Here is a 19,034-nt window from a genome sequence, read left to right as displayed (position 1 = left end):
AACAAGGTATAATGAAATCCCTATAATAAAACCAAAAGTTATGCTATAGATTTATTTACAAACAGTCCAGCAAAGAAGTATAAATACTTCTACATTTAAGGATTAGGAAAACATAATTTACAAAATATTCAAATATATACAGTCATCTGAAAAACTGCCAATACTAAACTTTGATGCAGGCAAAGAATTGGCTGAGTCTATTCATTCTGTATTGAAAGAGGCAGCGGCTTTCACGGGTTGTCTGTTATGTTCAAAAGCCATACGTACGTTATTTACAATGAGACTGCTTCTCTCTGAGCTAAACATGTCCAGAGCTTTGAGCGTGCTGTCCCAAAATGTCGTCTATCATTGTCAGATTGTTCAACCACTCTTCATCGTTGCTGCTGCTGTTCTTCATGAGGGAGTCGAGGAAGTCGGTGTCACTGCAGTTTGCGGGCATGATGGAATTGCCGTGCTGGGACACAAAGTCATACTGCGGCAGCTCGGCGGCAGCAGCGCTCATCCTGTTGAAGGCGTCGGGCGGCTGGCTCGTGGAAGGGTAACTTGGCGGGCCAAGGCCCGGGGCAGGATTGAGCTGGTTAAAACTGGACACTCCTTGTGGCATTGATTTCATAACATTCATAGCTGGCAACGGTCCTCTGGTTAAATTGTGTCTCAAGTTCTGATTACTCATTGAGCCCAAGCCCTGCCCAGACTGTCCCATGCTCAGTTTTTGCATCTGTCTGACCTGGACGCCGGGAGCGATCTGATTAGGCGGCACTACAGCCTGCTGGGAGAACTGCTGAGCCGGTGCACTTGGTCGCACGTTCTGTTTGGAGAAGAGCGTGTTACCAGAGAACTGCTGCATACTGGCATCCACTTGGCTTTGATTTGGCATTCTTGGCGCAGCAGTCGGCGTCCACATCTGGGCAGATGAGTTGGGGTAGACGTTCGGGATCCTTGGCATACTCGGCTGCCTCAAGTGCTGCTGAGTTGCAGAGTGATTTCCTAAGGAACCAGAACTGAAGCCTGCTATCGGCATTCTTTTTTTTTGGCCGCACAGCAGAGTGGCTGTGTACCGTTTGGCACCCCGAGTTCATGCCCAGTGAGTTCTGGCTCGGCCGCAGAGGGATGTTAAAGTCAGAATTAGGCGGAAAAATCCCCTGCTGCTTGCCAGGGTTGTGTGGAATCATCACCATCGTCGCGCTGCTCTGGCTGGCGGTGGCTGGGGCCATGCCAGAGCCCAAGGTGCCCTGGAGCACAGCTGGGTTAGATGGCAGCATGCGGTGGTTGGGCGGGGGAGCTGGCATCACCTGGCTGCAGTCAGCGGGAACGGGCTGCTGCACGGCTGCGTACAAAGAGACACGTTAGCTGGTGAGCGCATGTTCACCCCGGAAACATGGCAGAGCCTTCAAAGGCGGCGGCTCTGTCTTTCTCTTTCATTACATGGGCCTCTCCTCTGTGTTCTTTGTAACAGAGTTATTACTGGAGCGATAAGGAAATGGGTGAATCTCATAATACGTGATAAAATGTGAAACGCTTTCATTTCAGGGCAGAGAATCATTAAGCACCCTGTATTTAACCAGACCCCAGGCCCCGGCTCCTTGAGGCTTTCCACAGCATGTCGCTTCCCTCCTTACCTTGAAACTGATTTATCTGCTGAGCCGCAAACAAACTCCTCTGCTCAGATGTTACTCCCAGCATGTTTTGTCTCTGCTTTTCCTGCAAAACCAAGGGCATAACAGTCAAGTTGCAGTCTCTTGACAGGCAAGAAGAGCAGCAGACACTTGAAGTGTAGCCGCTGTCAACACTAACAACCTCTCCCGTGCACCCTCTCTGGTGAGACTCAGCCCAGACAGTTCATTTCAGACCGGATCTTAATTGCTCACATGCCCCTTCTTGCAAAGGTGCCCTGACAACAGCCCAGCAGGAGGAAGCTCAGCCTTCAGCAGACACCGTGCTGGCAGCCCAAGGCCCAAGGAGAGCTGGATGAACATGGAGACCCTCGTGTTCACCAGCCTATGAGTGAAGTGCAGCACAGCTGGAGGCTGCAGTAATCCTGGCGTCTCCCCAGCACCTCTGGTGCGGACTATTTGGATGTGTTCTCTGAAGTATCAGATCCGGGGACAAAAGGTGCCCGAAAGTCTATTAGTGAACAGACACTGTGGCAGTATTGCAGAGGCACGCTGACAAACAGGAGACTGCTGGTGGCCTTTACCATGTCTGGAGGATGGCTCTACTCGTGTGTACATCACCTTCTGTGCTGGTCGCCACTTCTAACCAGAACACAGCAGTAATCCACAGGAAGCCAGGGATCCTTAGCAGGTGCTCCCTGAGCAAGGCATTGCTGCCTTTCTCCAAGTGACTTGATTTGCGTCTCCTACCATTTAACCCCAGAACCTGCCACCACACTCACATCCCTCCTGTGGACAGCAGCTGTGACCTGTTCTCTGTGGACGGTGGAAGCTGAGGCCTGACTCCTTCTGTGTTAGAGCAGCACAGATAAGCTTGTAGCCAACTGATGACAAGGAGGCAGAGTTGGTTTTGAAAGGGAGTTTGATCAATGAGCAGGACAGTACTTCGTTGAGGGTTTTACTGAGCTACTTCTCATCTCATTTCCCACCCAAAGAAATGAGCCTCCTTGACTCAAATTCAGCAGAACAGTCAGAAAGTCAGAGGTGCATGTTCAGTGCTGCCTCACCCAACTCGTCTGTGGGATTCCCCCATGCCTGCTCTTTCGCACAGAATGTTACGAACCTAATACAGGGACTTCTGTTGCGAGAGAGACCAGCCAAGTCCAGGACAAACTGGAGCCTAACATCTGCTCTGGTAAACTCCCAGGGAACCAGAGAGAAAGGCAACCATGGAGAACATCTCTCCTGGGGCTGACTCACTCTCCAAGCCTCCCTTCCCTGCATTTTCCCTCCCAGCTCTGCGGCTGACCAAGGATGACGGCAATGATATGGAGGTGACTGAATCCTTCCCTTACATACGAGTGGGCAGATCTGCACTTGGACTTGCTGAGCAGCTCTTGGCCTTGGCCTCTCTTGGGCATGACATCCTGGACTCACCACAGCCCTAGTCTGACTCAACCCAGCAATTCCAGGGTCACTCCTCAGTGTTTGCTGACTGGTGATTTCCCCATTCCGGTTAGTCCTGTCCTTCCCAGTGAGGTGGACAGCACAGCAACCCACAGAGGCACTCGGCATCGTACCTGCATCAGCTGTCGTTTCATTATTTGCTGCTTGAGTAAATGGTTCCTCATCGTGTACCCATTCACCGTGGCCGGTGCCGGCACAGAGCCTCCACTTGGGATGGAGCCTGGCTCCTGAAGTCTGGCAACAATTCCAGGATTTTGATCCTGCCAAGAAAGATGCAAAAAGAAAATTCATCTCATCAGGGAGATAACAACAGAAGCCCTTATCCTCTCTGCTGATGTCCCCTCTCCAGTCTTTGGCTGTTCCAAGGCCAAAACATCTTGTGGATTCACACGGACCCTCACGTCGTGGTGAAGACAGTGAGGGGCAGGGACTGCTCTGATTTCTAAGGATCAGCACAAGAAGAAGTGAGGGAAGCAAAAGGTTAATCCAAAATTCTTTGTGACTAGCCCAAGGCTACAGGACTGATTCACTACCATTACTGGAGTCACATGGCTGCCTGGCTGGCAGAAGGGATGTGAGTAAAGCGTCACATTTCCCACCAGTTCCCCAACTGTTACACTGAAAGACATAAGGAAAGAAAAGTTGCATCAGGGTAGGATTTGGCAATTGGATATAAAGGAGAAGCCTACAGTAAAAGAAAACAGCAAACTAAAGGCAGAACAGGGGAAAAGGTGTCATCAGACCAGGGATCTGGAAAGATGGGGAAGACGTGGGCCTGGGATTGAAGTGGCTCTTGTGGGTTCCATGATCAGACAAATGAGGATAGCTAATTGTTAAAGGAGAGGAGAACATGCAAAAATGCAGGGTCAGGTTATGGCGGGCACAGACCAGTAATGCAGTGGGCCCGATTCGTGGCTGGTGCAAACTGGCCTCACTGTAAGTCCTCAAGTGAAAGATCTGAGTTGACTTGCACCAGCTGAGGACTTGCCTCCAAAAAAAAAGCATTGTGGGGAGAAGAGGAAAAATAATTCACAAGAACACAAGGAAGACACAACCCAAAAGGGAAAAAGAATTAAAAAAAATACTGAAGTCTAAACATCTTAGGAGCTGGCAGGTAGTCAGAGAAACACAAGAGAAAAACGAGGGAAGAAGTCAAGGCCTCACTGAGGACAAGATTCTGTCAGTGCTGTACCCAGGAACAGCAGTACCAGTGTATTCCCCTTTCTCCATTTTCACATCCAGCATCTACATTATTTATGATGTTTTGTTATTATTGGCAGGGAGAAGTATGTATATTATATCCAGCATCCTTAGCTAGGCCATGCTTCCTTTGTTTTCAGAATGGAAGCCCACATCCTTTGTTTGAGAATCAATGTTATCAGGAGATAAGCAAGAAGAAAATGGTTGTTGCCTTTTGACATCTGACAATTAGAAGCATGCTCAGATGGAGAAAACAGGATACGAGCCATGTTTCAGGGTGACCAGAAGAAAGCCTTGGAAGGCATTTGTCACCAGGCAAGCTTCTCAGGCCCAGCACGCCTTTCCACAGCAGCTTCACCGTGAGGATCGCCCAACTCCTTCCAAGATGCTCTTTGTAAAAGCGATTACCAAGAAGGTCACTGAAATTACTAATTTTTATGGTGCCTCCTTTTGTTGTAGCACTTCAGTCTATTATGCAAAAGCACAATTGATGAAATGTAAATGCCTGCTAGATAATTTACTAAAAGACACAAACCTGCAGCTCATCACTGCTTCATTATCATTCCTATTCATGGCCAGTCTCATAAGACTAGGCTTTATTACTGGTGCTTTGCTTACAATTCTGCTGGACACCTCTCCTCCTCCCCTCCCCTCCCACCTATTTTACTCCCTCTCTCCCACAGAAAAAGAGGGAGGGGAGGAAAAAAGTAAATATGATTTACTACAGATGTAAATATGAAAGTTCATGTAAAGCTAGCACTCTGCTTTCATGTCAGACAGGATTCTGCAGCCATAGTTAAGCTTTGAATAATGCAGATTGCCTCTAGGGGAATATTTGAAAGTGCAGGGATTCAGTTTGTGTACTCTGCACATGAAAGACACTGAAATGTTCATACCACCAAAATCCCTGCCATCTATCCAATTTCCTCCAAACTTGTCTTGTTGCGTGCAGAGGGTCTGTGCTTACTGAAGCAAATGAGTTTAGTGCAAGGACAATCATTCTGATGTCTCGCTCAGGGCTACTGCATTAACAAGTCATAACATTAAAGTCTCTTTTCCTAATCATGTCCACCTCATTCTAATTTCTCCTAAGCATCATCAAGAAAATAATGTTGATTTTTCCATACTATTAATGGTAAAGAAGTGTAAATCACATTACTAATTGTGGCTCTGGTGCTGTGGCAGTACAACAGTGTAATTATATGGGACTTTCTGCAAGCACCCTATAGCAATAATGACAATCAGCAAAGTTCATTTGCAAATACACAGAATGGGTTGCCGAGTTTTTCAGAGCAAAGTTGTATAACACTTAATTAGCCAGTAAAGAAACAAACTATAGATATAAATTTGGCTTTTGGGGAAATTAGGACAAAATAGCATAGATAGGAAGACAAGGAATGAATTCAAAATCTTGCATTCTACAGTTCACATTTAGGTTAAGCCAAAAAAGAAAAAAAGAAAAAGGAAAAAGTTCTCTCTTTTCACCACTAGTGGGAACTACCGTATTCTCTTACATTAAAAAATAACCACTTAAACGTCATGACTAAGAATAGCTCTGGTGTAGTCTAAAGGACACTGCTATCTGTACCAAAGGTTAATGAACTTTAAACATTTTTCCTTTTCATCACTCCAAAGAAAAATCACTTTCCTTCCCATGGTAAGGCCAAACCAAACAAGTCATAACCTTAACTTGTCTATAGTTTGAACTATCCCATTTTAAAATCCAGGAAGACAGCAAAGAGAGGAGGATTCCAGTGTCGAAGTCGGGAACGATGGAAGCGAGTGTTCATACCCAAAGGGTCGTGAGGCTTAGCCAGCTGTACGCTACACGGGAGGGTACAGAAGGCTACAGGGGATTCTTAAGTCTTCAGCTTTTAAAAAAATGTGTTTGCATGTAGGTATCAGGTTTTTTGCCATTCTTCCCTCAAAAAACTCATACTGAAACATCAGATGTGCAGAATCCCTAACCAAACGGCGCGCTACACAGACCCGGAATCGGAGAGCGTGTGTTTGAGAGCATGTGCTTCTGTTGCTAGGCAAACTGTCGCACAGCGGGTCGGGGCTCCCTGGGCTTTCCGATGTGGCAATTTCTGTTCAAAGAGGCACTGGGGCTAACTTCACGGTTTTGACTTAGTATCTCATGCACTAGTTGCAAGAGCAAGGAGAAACGAATCAGGTTCCCGCTGTGCAAGAGGGTATACTGTTTGTGTCAGTATTCTGTCAGTATTCTAGGTAATTGTAAAAGCCGTTGCACAGCCCAGTGAAACCAGTGTCTCCCAGCTGCCCGGCCAGTGCACAATGGCAGGCAGTTCAGGCTGGGCAAATGCATCTGCAGATCACCGTGTCCAACTGTAGCGAGCGTGGTCTGGTCCAACAAAACAATCGGGCAACCGCTTAATGGAAAGTGTGCGAACAGTCCCACCGAGACCTACCACGTACATTTATGAATCTACATCCTTCTAAAAATCCACTGACGAGCGTGACCTGCCCAGCCCCATCATCTGATTACACACAAGACGCACAACTGCAGTAAATATGCGCAGAGATGAATTGTTCTGTGTGAATGTGGTTGATAAACTCCAGTCCTCAGCACGTAGTTACATATCCAGTAATCACTTTGTGGCTTCACTTAAGTGAGAATGAAGAAATTTATGGCCCCTAATTCCTCTGAATCCTCATTAACAAACAGTCCAAAAAGAATTTAAAAACAAGACTTTCTGAGGATCTGAGCTAGAGCTTTAATTGCTCTTTGGCAAGTATGTAAAAATCCCTCTAATCTTTAATAAAGAGCATTCATTGTTTTTTAGGACGATGTGAAAACACTAAACTCATTTATCATTATTAAACTTTCCCATCTGCTCTTACGGTGTAACTCCAAAGAATATAACAAAGAAATGTACATGTTAAATTGTATTGACTTAAGCCCAGAGCTACTAGAGATGTACAATTTATTTCAGTGAGGGCACGAAGGGGACTGCAGGCTGCTAGACAGAGTCATTTGTCCAATGCTGAAAAGACAGTTATCTGCACCAAAATGGCTCTTGGAAAGGCACATTTGCTTTATAAGAAATAAGCTGCCAGGTGAGACCATTCAGCATTATGTTACAGACCCAGACAATAAAACTAAGCCATGAATTTCAATAGTTAACAGATGGACTAATTAGAGACTGAATTCTTTGTGGTTCTAACAGATAACCAGGTCACAGCAAGGTTACTGAGAGAGAGACAGGCAGCTTTGCAAATTTCGGTAGATATTTGCAGAGTCGGGGAAGATCTGCACTTCCTAACTGAAAGCATGAACAGCAGCAGAAGAACGGAAACGTGTCTAATTAAAAATGCATATAGTACTCGCATTTAAAAAGTTTATTCCGTTTCAAAAGACACTGCTGATCTGAGAAATATTCCCTTCACTTTCAATGGGGCATCCAGCTGAATCCAGCAATTATAGAGCTTTTAAAACAGAAGGGTTGTTGAGATGAGCCACAGCACCCCAGCATAGAAGGAAAAGACTAAAGGAAATGGGTTGCTCAGGGTAGATGTTTGCTGCAAATACGAGGAAGGGACAAACTGCTTTTTCCACCAGTTTTTTCGGCAACCAAAGATAACTTAGCTTGAAGTATTTACTAAGACATCACACAGTAAAACAGAACAAAACAAAACAAAACCCCAAAACCCAGACAGGAGCCTGTGCCACTGATCCGTGCCGAGGCCCCGGCTGCCCGGCCAGGGACTCTAGGTGGATCCGTAATTCACAGCAGGGTCAGCTATTCTCTAGGGGTGGGGTGAAGTTTCATTAACTGAGTTTGGTTCTGTATTTGAAGAACATCTGCTACATATGGGGAGTTCTGTACTCTGCTGAGGAAATGCAAATACTACTTTCAACTACTGCCTCTGCGTTTCCCCGGGGTCCTGCCAGCCTGCCGGCGCATCGTCTCCTGCCTAGTAGGTGCGCTGCATCTCCTTGGTGGGGCTTTCGTGCCTGGGCAGCACTGCGCTCTGAAGTCCAGGGATAAGACTTCCAGGCACAACAACTCTACAAATACTACAAACTAAGCCATTAAATCACTAATAGTATTAAAGCAGTATTAAATTCACCCATAGAATTTCATGGTTGTAAGAGTTTCATGTTTAGATTTACAGAGAAGACACACATAGACTCCCGTTGTCTAGTAACGTTGTGCGGCCCCATAGAAAACCTTGATGCCATCTTTACAAAGGAGAATCATTGCTGCCACAGCCATTAATCCGAGTAGATACTAAGATGGTGAATCTGTTTGGCCAATGCATACAAACAAAGCAAACAAAACCCAGGGTCATGGTCTGGCAGAATGATCATGTCAGCCCACTCAAGAGTGTGACTTCTGTGAGATGCCGTGATCATTTGCTTCACACAGAAGTCAGGGGTTACACTTGCCTCTGCTTCTTGCCTCTGCTTCTTGCCTTTAACAAAATTCTTCAGCTGCTCTTTGGTAGTTCTGTGTCTCTTTTCTCTCTTCTATTCTGCTCACAATTCAGAGATGATCTTCAAGATAAAACAGCCTTTCAGTTCAGAAACACTCCAAAGGTTTTTGTTTGTTTGCATGTTTGTTTTAACACAATGTATGAACATTGATAAAACAAACTGTGCAGCTCAGTGGATCTTTTTTTTACCCATCTTTCACCCATTTACTTGATATACAAGCATGTGAAATACTACCAGACTCAAGTTTCTAAGCTTATCTTGGAGGCTGTCAATCAGTAAAAGGGTTTGTTTGAAGACTGTAAGTGATCCCTGGGTATACTGTTGGGTTTGGTTTTTTTTTTAAAGTTCTTTTTAAGTTTTTCTTTCTTTTCATACAGCATGAACATGCACAGCTTCCTTCAAAGGTAGTCCTCCTTCTTTGCTAGGAGCAATGACAAAATCACCCCACCTGGCTAGCAACTGTATCAGGATCTCCTCCCTTCAAGCAAAGCAGATGAAATACTAATTTCCCTATAGCTGCTCTTATACTGCATGCTGTTCAAAACAAAACAAAATTCCATCTAAGTATCCAAAGTGCTTTTAAAAATGCACCCAGAATTTTAATAAGATAGAAGCTGAGTCCACTTCCCCTCTTAAAAAAATTAATCAAATTAGTTAAAGCTTTTGTGCCAAGACTCTATCAATATTTTCAGAGCTGGTTTCATCCGTGAAAACATGCTGTTGAAGAGCAGCAGCAATCAGAGCAACAGAAAGACAGAAAATCCAGAGTGAATTATTGCAACAGTGACTCTTCTCTTAGATGAAAATGCATCCTTTAGCAGGCAAGTTGAAATCAAGCTGTGGTGCTGTTACCAGCACCATGTTAGAAAGAACATGGGAAATGGCTTTGGGAGCAGCCAAGAGCCTGAGGCACAACACGGATGGGAGAGTTGGTGTATCACAGACACACACAACCTCCCAGGGACTGCGGTGGTTGTAAGGAGGCATGATCAAGACTCCACCAACAGCAGCTCCCTGGCAAATAGATTCTTTGGCCCAGATGAACTCCCAGGCCATGGGTCAAGGCAGCTCAGAGAACAGCTTTGCTCCACCATCCCAAGTGAAAGGCAAACCTTTCAGGAGGACTAGAGACCCACAGAGGCTCTGCCAGACCCCTGACAGCAATGGGACCTGGGTAACAGACTTTTCTTCCACCTGAAAGCAACGCTCTAGGGCTGGACTCATCCCCACCAGTCTTTGTACCACCATACTTCAACATAAACTGTATCTGTTACTGGTTTTATGTGTATACATCCAAAGATGCAGAGACGGGTGTTTTGTACCTGTCTATATAACATATAGTCAAGATCCAAAATTGAATTCTCTGCAAAGAACAAAATATTTATATTTGGGTTGTACAGCTACCATGATTCTCCAACCCTTGACACCACGCTCTCATTCCCATGGAGGGCAGCTTGCCTATAAATTCAATGAGATAATCTAAAACTGTATTTATCTCGCCCAATTTTGGCTGGTAGTCCTTCTGCCTGTCTCTACAAGGTTGCGCTAGCTGTGATGACAAACTACAACATCTCGTATCTATAAAGTGGTTTGACTCAAGTAATCCTTGTGTTATGTCAAGGCATGCTCTCAGAGGTGTCAATGAGATTCAAAAGGAGCTGGCTTAGCTCAGCACCCAGCAGAAGCTGCTACAGAGACATGCAATGACTGGCTGGTGAATTTATGTATTAGGGAGAGCAGAAAAGAAAAGAGCTGATCAAAAAAAAGTGACTATTTCACTCTAGCAAAGTGAGAGTCAGGAAATCTTGAGCTAATGGGAGAAATCAGTTCTCTACCTGCCCGTTTCTGAAAAGCTCTGTGAACTGCAGTGAGGTGGTCTGGATCAGAGAGATTTGCGAATCCCTTGATTTCTCTAAGTTAATGTTTCCATGAATTTCTTTTTCCTTTTCATGCAAAGGTTCAATTTACAGAGGCAGATGCCCAAGTCTTGCTAACTTGCAATAGTAGTTGGCTGCCTAACCGTTTCTGAGAAGCCCTTTGCATGAAAACCTGCCCATATGCAAAACCCAACAGTATGTACTCCTGATTTCTCATGTAAGTGCACAAACAAAGCACGCTCTGGCACAAAGTATCACATCACTTTTTCAGTATTAAACCTCTCACAAACTTACTCTTTCCTAACAGATGAAACCATTCAAACATGGTTTACAACCTAAAATGGTTGTATAACATCGTCTACCCAATGAAGTGCCAAAAATCACCACCACGACTTACAAAACAAAATGCAGTGATAAATAATACGCTAAAATAATGGAAACAAAGTAGGCTGTGACTAGGTAGTCCTCATGTTCAAATTTTTAAAACCAAGATATTGACATGTTAAAAAAGAAAAATGTATTAAGGTGACCTTGAGTATGGGGAACAAGGAGCAATTCCATTATTTTTTAAAATGGAAATTATTATTAAAACACCCGAAGCTGAACTGCTGTAACCAAGTCAACTCAATCTCCCCTTAAAAATTCCTTTTTTCCCCTTCCATTCAGATTGTATTTACAAACTGTACATGTCTCATTTTTTTCTTGTGTCATTTCATTATTACAGAGTTGAGATCACTAGCCATCTGCAGCTTCATTTCATCAAGCTCTGATTTGTCCTTGGAGCAAGGTCATCTGGGACAAGAACATAAAATGCTGCTTTCCTCAACTGACAGTTCTTTATGCCTTCCTGTAAATATTCCCCACTAATTTTAAATAATTTTACCACTTCATACTCCCCCTCACAGACACTGAAAAGGCTGATATAGACGCATATTAATAAGGATCTTGTCATTTAACCACTGCATGACATATTAGAAGCAATTAATGGTGTTTATTTGCTGATAACATAGGCATTTTGAACTCCAGCTCAAGAATCCTTGGTAGCTTCATGTGACTTGTAGGATATTAGCTATGGGTCAGAAGTTGGGACCCCCCCATTCAGCATTAGCATATGCTTGGAGCGACTCTGTTTTCCATCAAGCAGAAAAAAAAATGCAGTCAACGCACAAAAATTACCAGCTGCTATATACCCTATGGTGGGTGAGTGATAATAAAACATCACTAGGTGTATGTGGGTTCATTCATTGAAATCAATAGACCGGTAAGGAAAGATTTTCAGCTGCGTCACACAACATTCCAAGCTAAAACCAAAGAAAACAGAACATGGAATTTCTACTTGGATCAGAGTTGACTTGCCATAAATTCTGGAGCATCTTCTCCAAAGCAGAGACTGCTGCTCTGGATTACAGCAAAACCAAACCAACAAAAAAGAAAAAAAAAAAAAAAGCAGGGTAAATTAATTTGAGAGTCTTCATCAGCACAATCATAAAGCAACAGGGGTTAACTGAGTGATTGGGAACAATCAGCACTAGCTCTGGGGGTCAGTCTCCCCTCCGGTCTCTGGCTGCAGACGCTGGCAACAGCAGACTAAAGGTCCAGCTCTGACCTCCAGCTCAAGGTACGTATCTTTTGGTACCTGAAAAATTCACTGCTGGGCTGATGCTGTGGATTCTGAGACACGCTGTGCTGTACGCAGCCACCTGGCTCACAAGTAACGGTGTGAGAGTTTTTACCTGAGTGCCTTTAATAGCTGCAATGGTCCTAGACATAAAGACGTGCACATCACAGAGGTCTGCTTGCAAACACACCTGCACGTGTGCTGTGCAGGTAAGCACACGAGTCTCCAATGAGTTCACCTGCACAAGCAAGTGGCCCTTTGGACACGCGGTGGAGGGTTAGCTCATGAGACTGTGAGCACGCAGTTCGTCAGAAGGAGACGTAGGAAATGGCATCATTAAAGGCGAACTCCTGATCCACCTCTAAAGGAGATGATCCTGAAAGATGAGTTTGTTTCGTGACTGAGTCACAGGATAAAAGCCAGCCGTATGGACTTGGGCTCATGTGACCAGGTTCAGTTTCCAGTTCCACTGTACATAGTTTCTTCAGGCGACTATGGACAAGTCGCTTCATTTCTCCCTCAGTCTCAGTTTCCCCCCAAAAGGAATTAACGTTGCTCTCTGAATGGGAGGATGAGGGCCAGTTCCCAGGGCAGCATGGAGGTTATGTCTTCAGCCTCTGAAACGGTGCCTCTGCCATGCCCCCGGGTATGACCCGAAGACCTGCGGCAGAACTGTGCTCCATGCTGCTCACCGGCGAGAGCTGGAAGGGCTTTTTCCTCACTCCGCATACAAGGTTTTGTCGTGTCCTCTCTGCATCTCTCCTCCGGGTCCAGCCACAGCTGGTTGCATCTCAGAACAGCACTAAACTACACCAACTTGTAAAGGTCCCCTAGGGCCTCCAACCTGGCTGCACGGACCAGCGGAGCGCAGCACGTCCCAGCCACACGCCCCGCGATCCCGTGACTCACCCCTTATGTGCCACAAAAGGGGCTGCTGCAGCCACGGACATCGCCACACCTGGAGAACCCCTGGGTGCCCAGCTGGGGCTGTGTAAAGAGGGCTGCGTGCTCGGAGAAGTCATCCCTATGTTTTGACTGGCAGGAGAAAGGAGAAGAGGCTGGCTGAGGTAGTTATGGGTGAGAATCCTAGGATTTTCCTGTAAGTCCTGCCTGGTATCTTATTGTGAGAGCTTTTACTGTGGTGGGAAGAGTCCTGCTTCCCCCCACATCCTCTCCTGCACCCCTCTGGCTTCTGCCTCCTTCCATCACCATTATATACCTTTCTCTTTCATTTACACGGCAGAAGATACTTTTCATTCAGAATTCATCCACGATGAAAAAATCATCCAAGTGCCTCCAAATACCATCTTCTCAAGTCAGCCAACGTTCCCCTGAAATTCTGTGTGATTTTGGTGCCTTTGTCACTTAAGATAATAGGAGTCTAGGAAAAAACATGCCTTTGAACATTTGGCCAGCCACACTTTTGCCATAGGGAAAGCGGGAAGTGTACAAAAGAAGCGAGGAGGCTGGAGCTAGTCCACGCTCCCTGCGAGCGGAGATGTTGCAGAGCACTCGCGAGTGCTTCTTCCGCGGAGACACCGCATGTCAACAGTTAACTTCCCTTTGTTCCCATCCAAATGATTAAGGTTAGAAGCTTGCCTGGTGACATCACCAGAGTTTAAACACGCTGGATATGGTCCAGGGAGCCAAAGTTATTGCTGACCCCATGGTTACTGATCCGCTCCACAAGTAGCTGATGTCTGCTCTCACTTTATGAATTATTTAATGGGTTAAAGATTGGTCAGATCTTCTTTATGCAATGTACAGCTATACAGTAGGCAGGAGGACATAAACATGCATTAACAAGGTTAAAGTCATATACTGTAACTACACTGTCTGTTTTCAGCTTGCAGCTTTATTGACTTAATCATGCCGGCACCGCAGCCAACAAATCATTAAATCCATTCCATTCTTTTGCTGGTTACCAACCACAAAACCAGAGGCAGGCGAACACGGAGCAAAGCTCGGAGGGGGCGGGGAGCGGCGGCGGGGTGCGGGGCAGAGGGAGAACAGTGGGATCACTATGGAGCGCCGCGCTGGCCTGTCACTGACAGCACAAAGACGCCAAATCTGTCTTTACGGACTAAGTGGTTTCATGGTTTAAAGTGACACACTCATTTCTTCCTGTTTTGCAATGATTGTAGAAAAGAAGTGAGGCGGGGAGGAATAAAAAGCAAACTGAGCTTCTTCATACCGTAACAGCGCGCGCGCGTGTGTGCATCCTCGCAGAGCCACAGATCTCATCTGTCAGCACAACCCCGGGGCCAGGGCTGAGATCTGGGCACTCGCTGCACCCCAGGGATCTCGAGCTCCACACCGCGCTCCCTGCTCATCGGCAGCGAAATGCAGGCATAATTAAGAGTTCAGTGTAAAAGAGGAAAGACATGGAGCACTAAATCAGTCCTCCTGTTGCCCTCCAGGAGCTGCTCTGCCCACCACAAGCAATGGGAGAAGTTCTCGCTTTCAGACTGAAGCAGCAACTTCACTTTCAGATAAAGGCTTTAATTTTTGACCTGGCACTTACTGTAACGTTTCATATCCACGTCCAGGCCCCCCCGAAGCTCCCTGTTTGTCAGCAATGCGGAGAATGCAGGCACCCGCTGCAGTCAGCAGATTGCCAAAATACTGTTTCTAGGTGGTTAGTTCAAGACAACCAGGTTTGAAAATGGAGCTGTCAGCTTATTGGTTTTGAACCCATAAGATCTTTATTTGTCACTGCTGTCGTCCCCATTCGTTTCTTGATGGAAATCGTCTTCTCTATCACCATAAAATAGAAGTGGCTTGTTCTGTACTAGGGGAGCATCACGTCAGGACATGGTCCTCTGCGTTACAAGCAGGCTGTGAAAGAAGAATTCAGCACGAACTCTTGGAAACCTCCAGACATCAGGGTGTTTTGCTTTCTTTTAGAGATGGCAGACACAGCCTATTTGCAAGCATTCCTCCTCTGAGAGAACACGAAATAAGCCTCCCCTTTCTGGGGAAGACTCAGCTACACCAGGAGAGATTCCTGGCCCACTTCTATCTATTATGAAAAGGAGGAGCGGCCAACAAGCTCCCTTTCCTTCACTTTCTGGGTACAGGCTGCTTAGAGCTCCCTATAAGAGTGACACAGTTTTTGGCACCCTACCAGTGCAGGGTCTTGGCAGATACATTTGCACGTTGTCCTGAGATACACCACTGCAGACCTTTTTGAACACCGTCATTATTTGGTTTTCTAGTTGTTTTCCTTAGACCCAAACAAGCCTTCTTACAGTTGAGTTGCAACCTTGCCTTCTTTTGTTTACTGCTCTCCAGATCCCTATCACCCAGAGACGTCTCCTGGCTCCATATATTGCAAATAAACATATCATTACTTGGTGCAGGAGTCAGCCAGAATTCCTCTCGGAAGCAGCCGCCAGGGAAGTGCCTGTCCCCCAGCCGCTCGCCCGCAGTACTGAGGCAGTGGAACACCATCAAAGGTACTTCTTTCCAGCCACCACGCTGGAAAAAAGGACTGGAACAAAAATGCTTTCTGAGGTAGAAGTCAGCTATTTAAGGTACCTATACGACTTTTAACTTCACAGACTTGTACATATTGGATCACCACAACCACTGCTGCTTCCAAAGACGGGGAATAAAGGTACCTCCAGCGGACAAGGGCCAAGCCTAAGCGAGCTGTCCAGGCTTCCCTTGCTGCAGACCATCCATCACATCTCAGAGGTGCGCATTAGTGTGAGATGAAATTACCCTCTAAAGGTCTTCCTCCACTGGCCACAGGAGGAGCCTAAATGATGGGAGCAGGAAGATGAATCCCAGCCAGGCATAGAGGAGGGCTGACAACGGAGAGCGCTAAACCCACATCTCGCAAATCCCCAAACAGCGCTTAACCACACAACTAGCTTGCCTCTTGCCCGGGTTTCAGCAGCCCCGGCTCCAAGGCTTGTGCTCAGCAGAGCCAGCGCCGCTTTACCCTGCTAACGCTACCTCCCACCAGCGAACCCCAGAGCCGCAGCCCTCCCCGCCTGCGCGCACCCACCGCTCCGTCTGTGCGTGCTCGCAGCAAGGGCTCGTGTGATGGACACACCAGCCTGGAGAGCATCTCCTCACTGACCTGTGCTTATCGAGAGAACACGGGAATGCAGAGGAGGCTCCACTGCCGCGGTCATGAGCCGACAAGCTGCTTCAAAGGGAAGTGACAGTTGTGGTGATGTTTTAGGACCGACACACCCAGCCAGGAGTAACACACCAGTTAGGCTATTTATAAGCCCTGATTTTAGAATCTTAAAATAGCACTGCTTTTATTTTTACATTTTTAGGCACGCTTGTTTATTTAAGCAACTCCATTTGCAGGGTCCACATCAAACGCATCACAGTCAGTCTCGGAAATGAGGAACGGCGCTCCATGCCTCCCCACTCAAAGCAGAGGTGAATTCCCCTCTCCCTATTTGTTCTCTGCTCCCTGGTGCCACAGTGTACCTTGGCTGGCATTTCTTAATGACTGGAGCATCCATGTGCTCTTTGTAAAACAATTATAAAATATTCAGGGCAGGAGAAAAAATTCCTTGCACAGCCAAGGCTCCGGCAGGCTGCATAGGTGTCAAATGGTAAATTGTTAGGCGTTTGGTTTTAATTGCAGAGTTATTTATACCCTGGAACTTGTTATTAACACAGGAAAAAAACAGAACCTATTGTTACCCATAATTAAAGAGACTATTATGGTACTGCAAAAGCACGGATGGCCGCAGCCAGACCACCTCTGTCTTAAGATACTTCAACCAAGAGCTTCAGAGGGGTCGGTCCCAACATGTGAACCCCAATTCCTGCGCTGAGTCTCACCCCTAGCACCTTCCTCCTGCCTCTGGCCACAGAACTGGCATGAAACAGGGGTGCTTTTGGGAGAGGGTACTGCAGGGGTGCAATCCCACCCTCCCCTATCAGCAAATCCTTTCTGACCAAGGGGCACATGGATAGGACGCATCCTGGATTTGGCCTGTAGTTGCATAACCATCCTTGTTAAAATTCAGGATTAACAGGTTATATTTTAATTTGCGAGATTGTTATCTGCCCCGAGAAAGGTTTCCGATTTCACCAGCACTAATCAGGACGCCACAATGGATTTCCGGTCTCGGCAATGAGGCTCAAGAGCCTTTGTAGCTTGTGGAGCTGGTTTTAATTCAAATCTAACTGGCAGAGCTATTGTAGGCTGCATGTTGAACAGATTAAAAAAAAAAAAAAGTCACTTACATGCTACTGTACCTTATTTCCAAATCAGTTTCTTACAGACACAAATTCCTCTGACCACCGAAGCATCTGGTAGCTGCGCTACCTTCCCAGGAATGCCACCCTCCATCTCTCCAGTGGCCCTGAACAAAGATCCCCGTCGTAGTTTTGTGCCTCAAATGGTGACCACTTCAACTTCTGGTTTATGCTGTTAAGGGTATCGTAGAAAATAAGCAGCAAATATGTCCCATATAAAGAGATTAGCGTGGCATTGCTCCCAAACAACACGGGGCTGCACGCCCTGCCTCGTACTGCTGGCTCACGGGGGCATTCCACGTTTCAGTGCCATCACCCAGCCACGACACCCTGGCAGAGAAGATGCAGTCAGCCTGGGAGGACAGTCAAGTACAGAACTACTGATGCCGTAATTATAACTGGGAGGCCAAACAGGCTCCCGAGAGGGACTGTCTTTGTGGACAGAGAGGGGAAAGGCTCATCGATGACTGGCTTTACCAGATGAGTAAATTAGACCTGGGTTATAGCCTTCTTGTTCTCCCCCCGCCTCTGCCCCCAAGGACTGTGTGAGTCAGTGGAACTGGAGGGAAAATATACAGTAAATTCTACAAGTGCAGGAATTAAAGAGACATCTACAAAGCTTGCCTCTGGCGCTTGATACCAGCTGCAAAATTGGGTTAGCTTGACATTGCTGCTGGAGGTGAACAGACCCAGGAAGGCTGGCTGAGCAGCAGTCGGGCAAAGTCACTCTCTGCAAACCAGGTGAGCTGAAAGCTGCCTGCAGTCTCATTGCTAAGGCACGGAAAGACGTTTTTAAATGTTTAAATCTGGGAGTGGAGCAAGAGCAATTAAGAAAACAAACTCTGTTTCCTGCACAAACATGAGGTTCAGACAGTTTGGGATTATGAGATACATGCAAATCTGCAAGTCTGGTCCGAGCCAGTCTTTGAGGGCTGGAGACCCCTGCAAGTTCTTCGAGGTTCAAAAAAGCTTTTCCATCAATACTCAGGTCAAGAACAGTTCGGTGTTGAGGCTCTTTTCCTGGTGAGAGCACCACCAAATCGACGCCAAGCGGCATTCGCGCTGCCAGGCACCAGGCTGGGAGATCTGCATCTGCGGTATCACAGCTCCAGAGGGGAAATCTCACCCCTCTCGTAAACCCTGCTGCAGGGAGGGCTTCGTCGCAGGGGCTCGTTCGAAGGCTCTCCCGGTTTGCCGGCTCGGACAGGTTGTCGGGACCCACCAGCCTTTTTTGCCGTGACGCCCAGTGCCTCTGCCGCCAGGATGCCACCCGAGTCGCCCGCCCGCCGCTGCCCTGTCCCCTGTCCCAGCCTGCCCCTTGCCACAAGCAGCGTTCAGAAACCACCGCACAAACTAACCCAGGAAAAAAGCGACAAAATTGCTTGCGAAAAAACCTAGGGTTAAGCCAAAGAGTCTTTTTTTCCTCAACACTTTCCCTTGTCTCCCCATTTGCTGCTGGACTTCAGGGAAGGGTATACGAGTTGATAAAAACGGGTCCGGAAACCTTTGATACGTCTCCCCGCGTTGGCGAGGCTTCCTTGGGGCTAGAGCTGCGGCCGCCG

The 19,034-nt window shown here is 46.6% G+C and overlaps 1 protein-coding gene across 1 annotated transcript in view; it reads right to left on the bottom strand.

Moving 5' to 3' along the window:
- Positions 1–298: 298 nt before the first annotated feature.
- The window catches only part of MAMLD1 (mastermind-like domain containing 1), a gene marked incomplete at its 5' end in the record, with an annotated part of 33,464 nt that continues 14,728 nt past the window's right edge, over positions 299–19,034 (bottom strand). Inside the window, 4 exon segments of the mRNA XM_010290278.1 lie at positions 299–1,030; positions 1,032–1,327; positions 1,620–1,701; positions 3,194–3,340. Coding sequence (XP_010288580.1) covers positions 299–1,030; positions 1,032–1,327; positions 1,620–1,701; positions 3,194–3,340 — 1,257 coding nt within the window.

This window comes from Phaethon lepturus, unplaced genomic scaffold, assembly GCF_000687285.1.
Source record: "Phaethon lepturus isolate BGI_N335 unplaced genomic scaffold, ASM68728v1 scaffold36360, whole genome shotgun sequence".
Classification (NCBI taxonomy): Eukaryota; Metazoa; Chordata; class Aves; order Phaethontiformes; family Phaethontidae; genus Phaethon; species Phaethon lepturus.
Note: the sequence above shows the minus strand (reverse complement) of the source record. Positions and strands in the feature narration are given on the sequence as shown.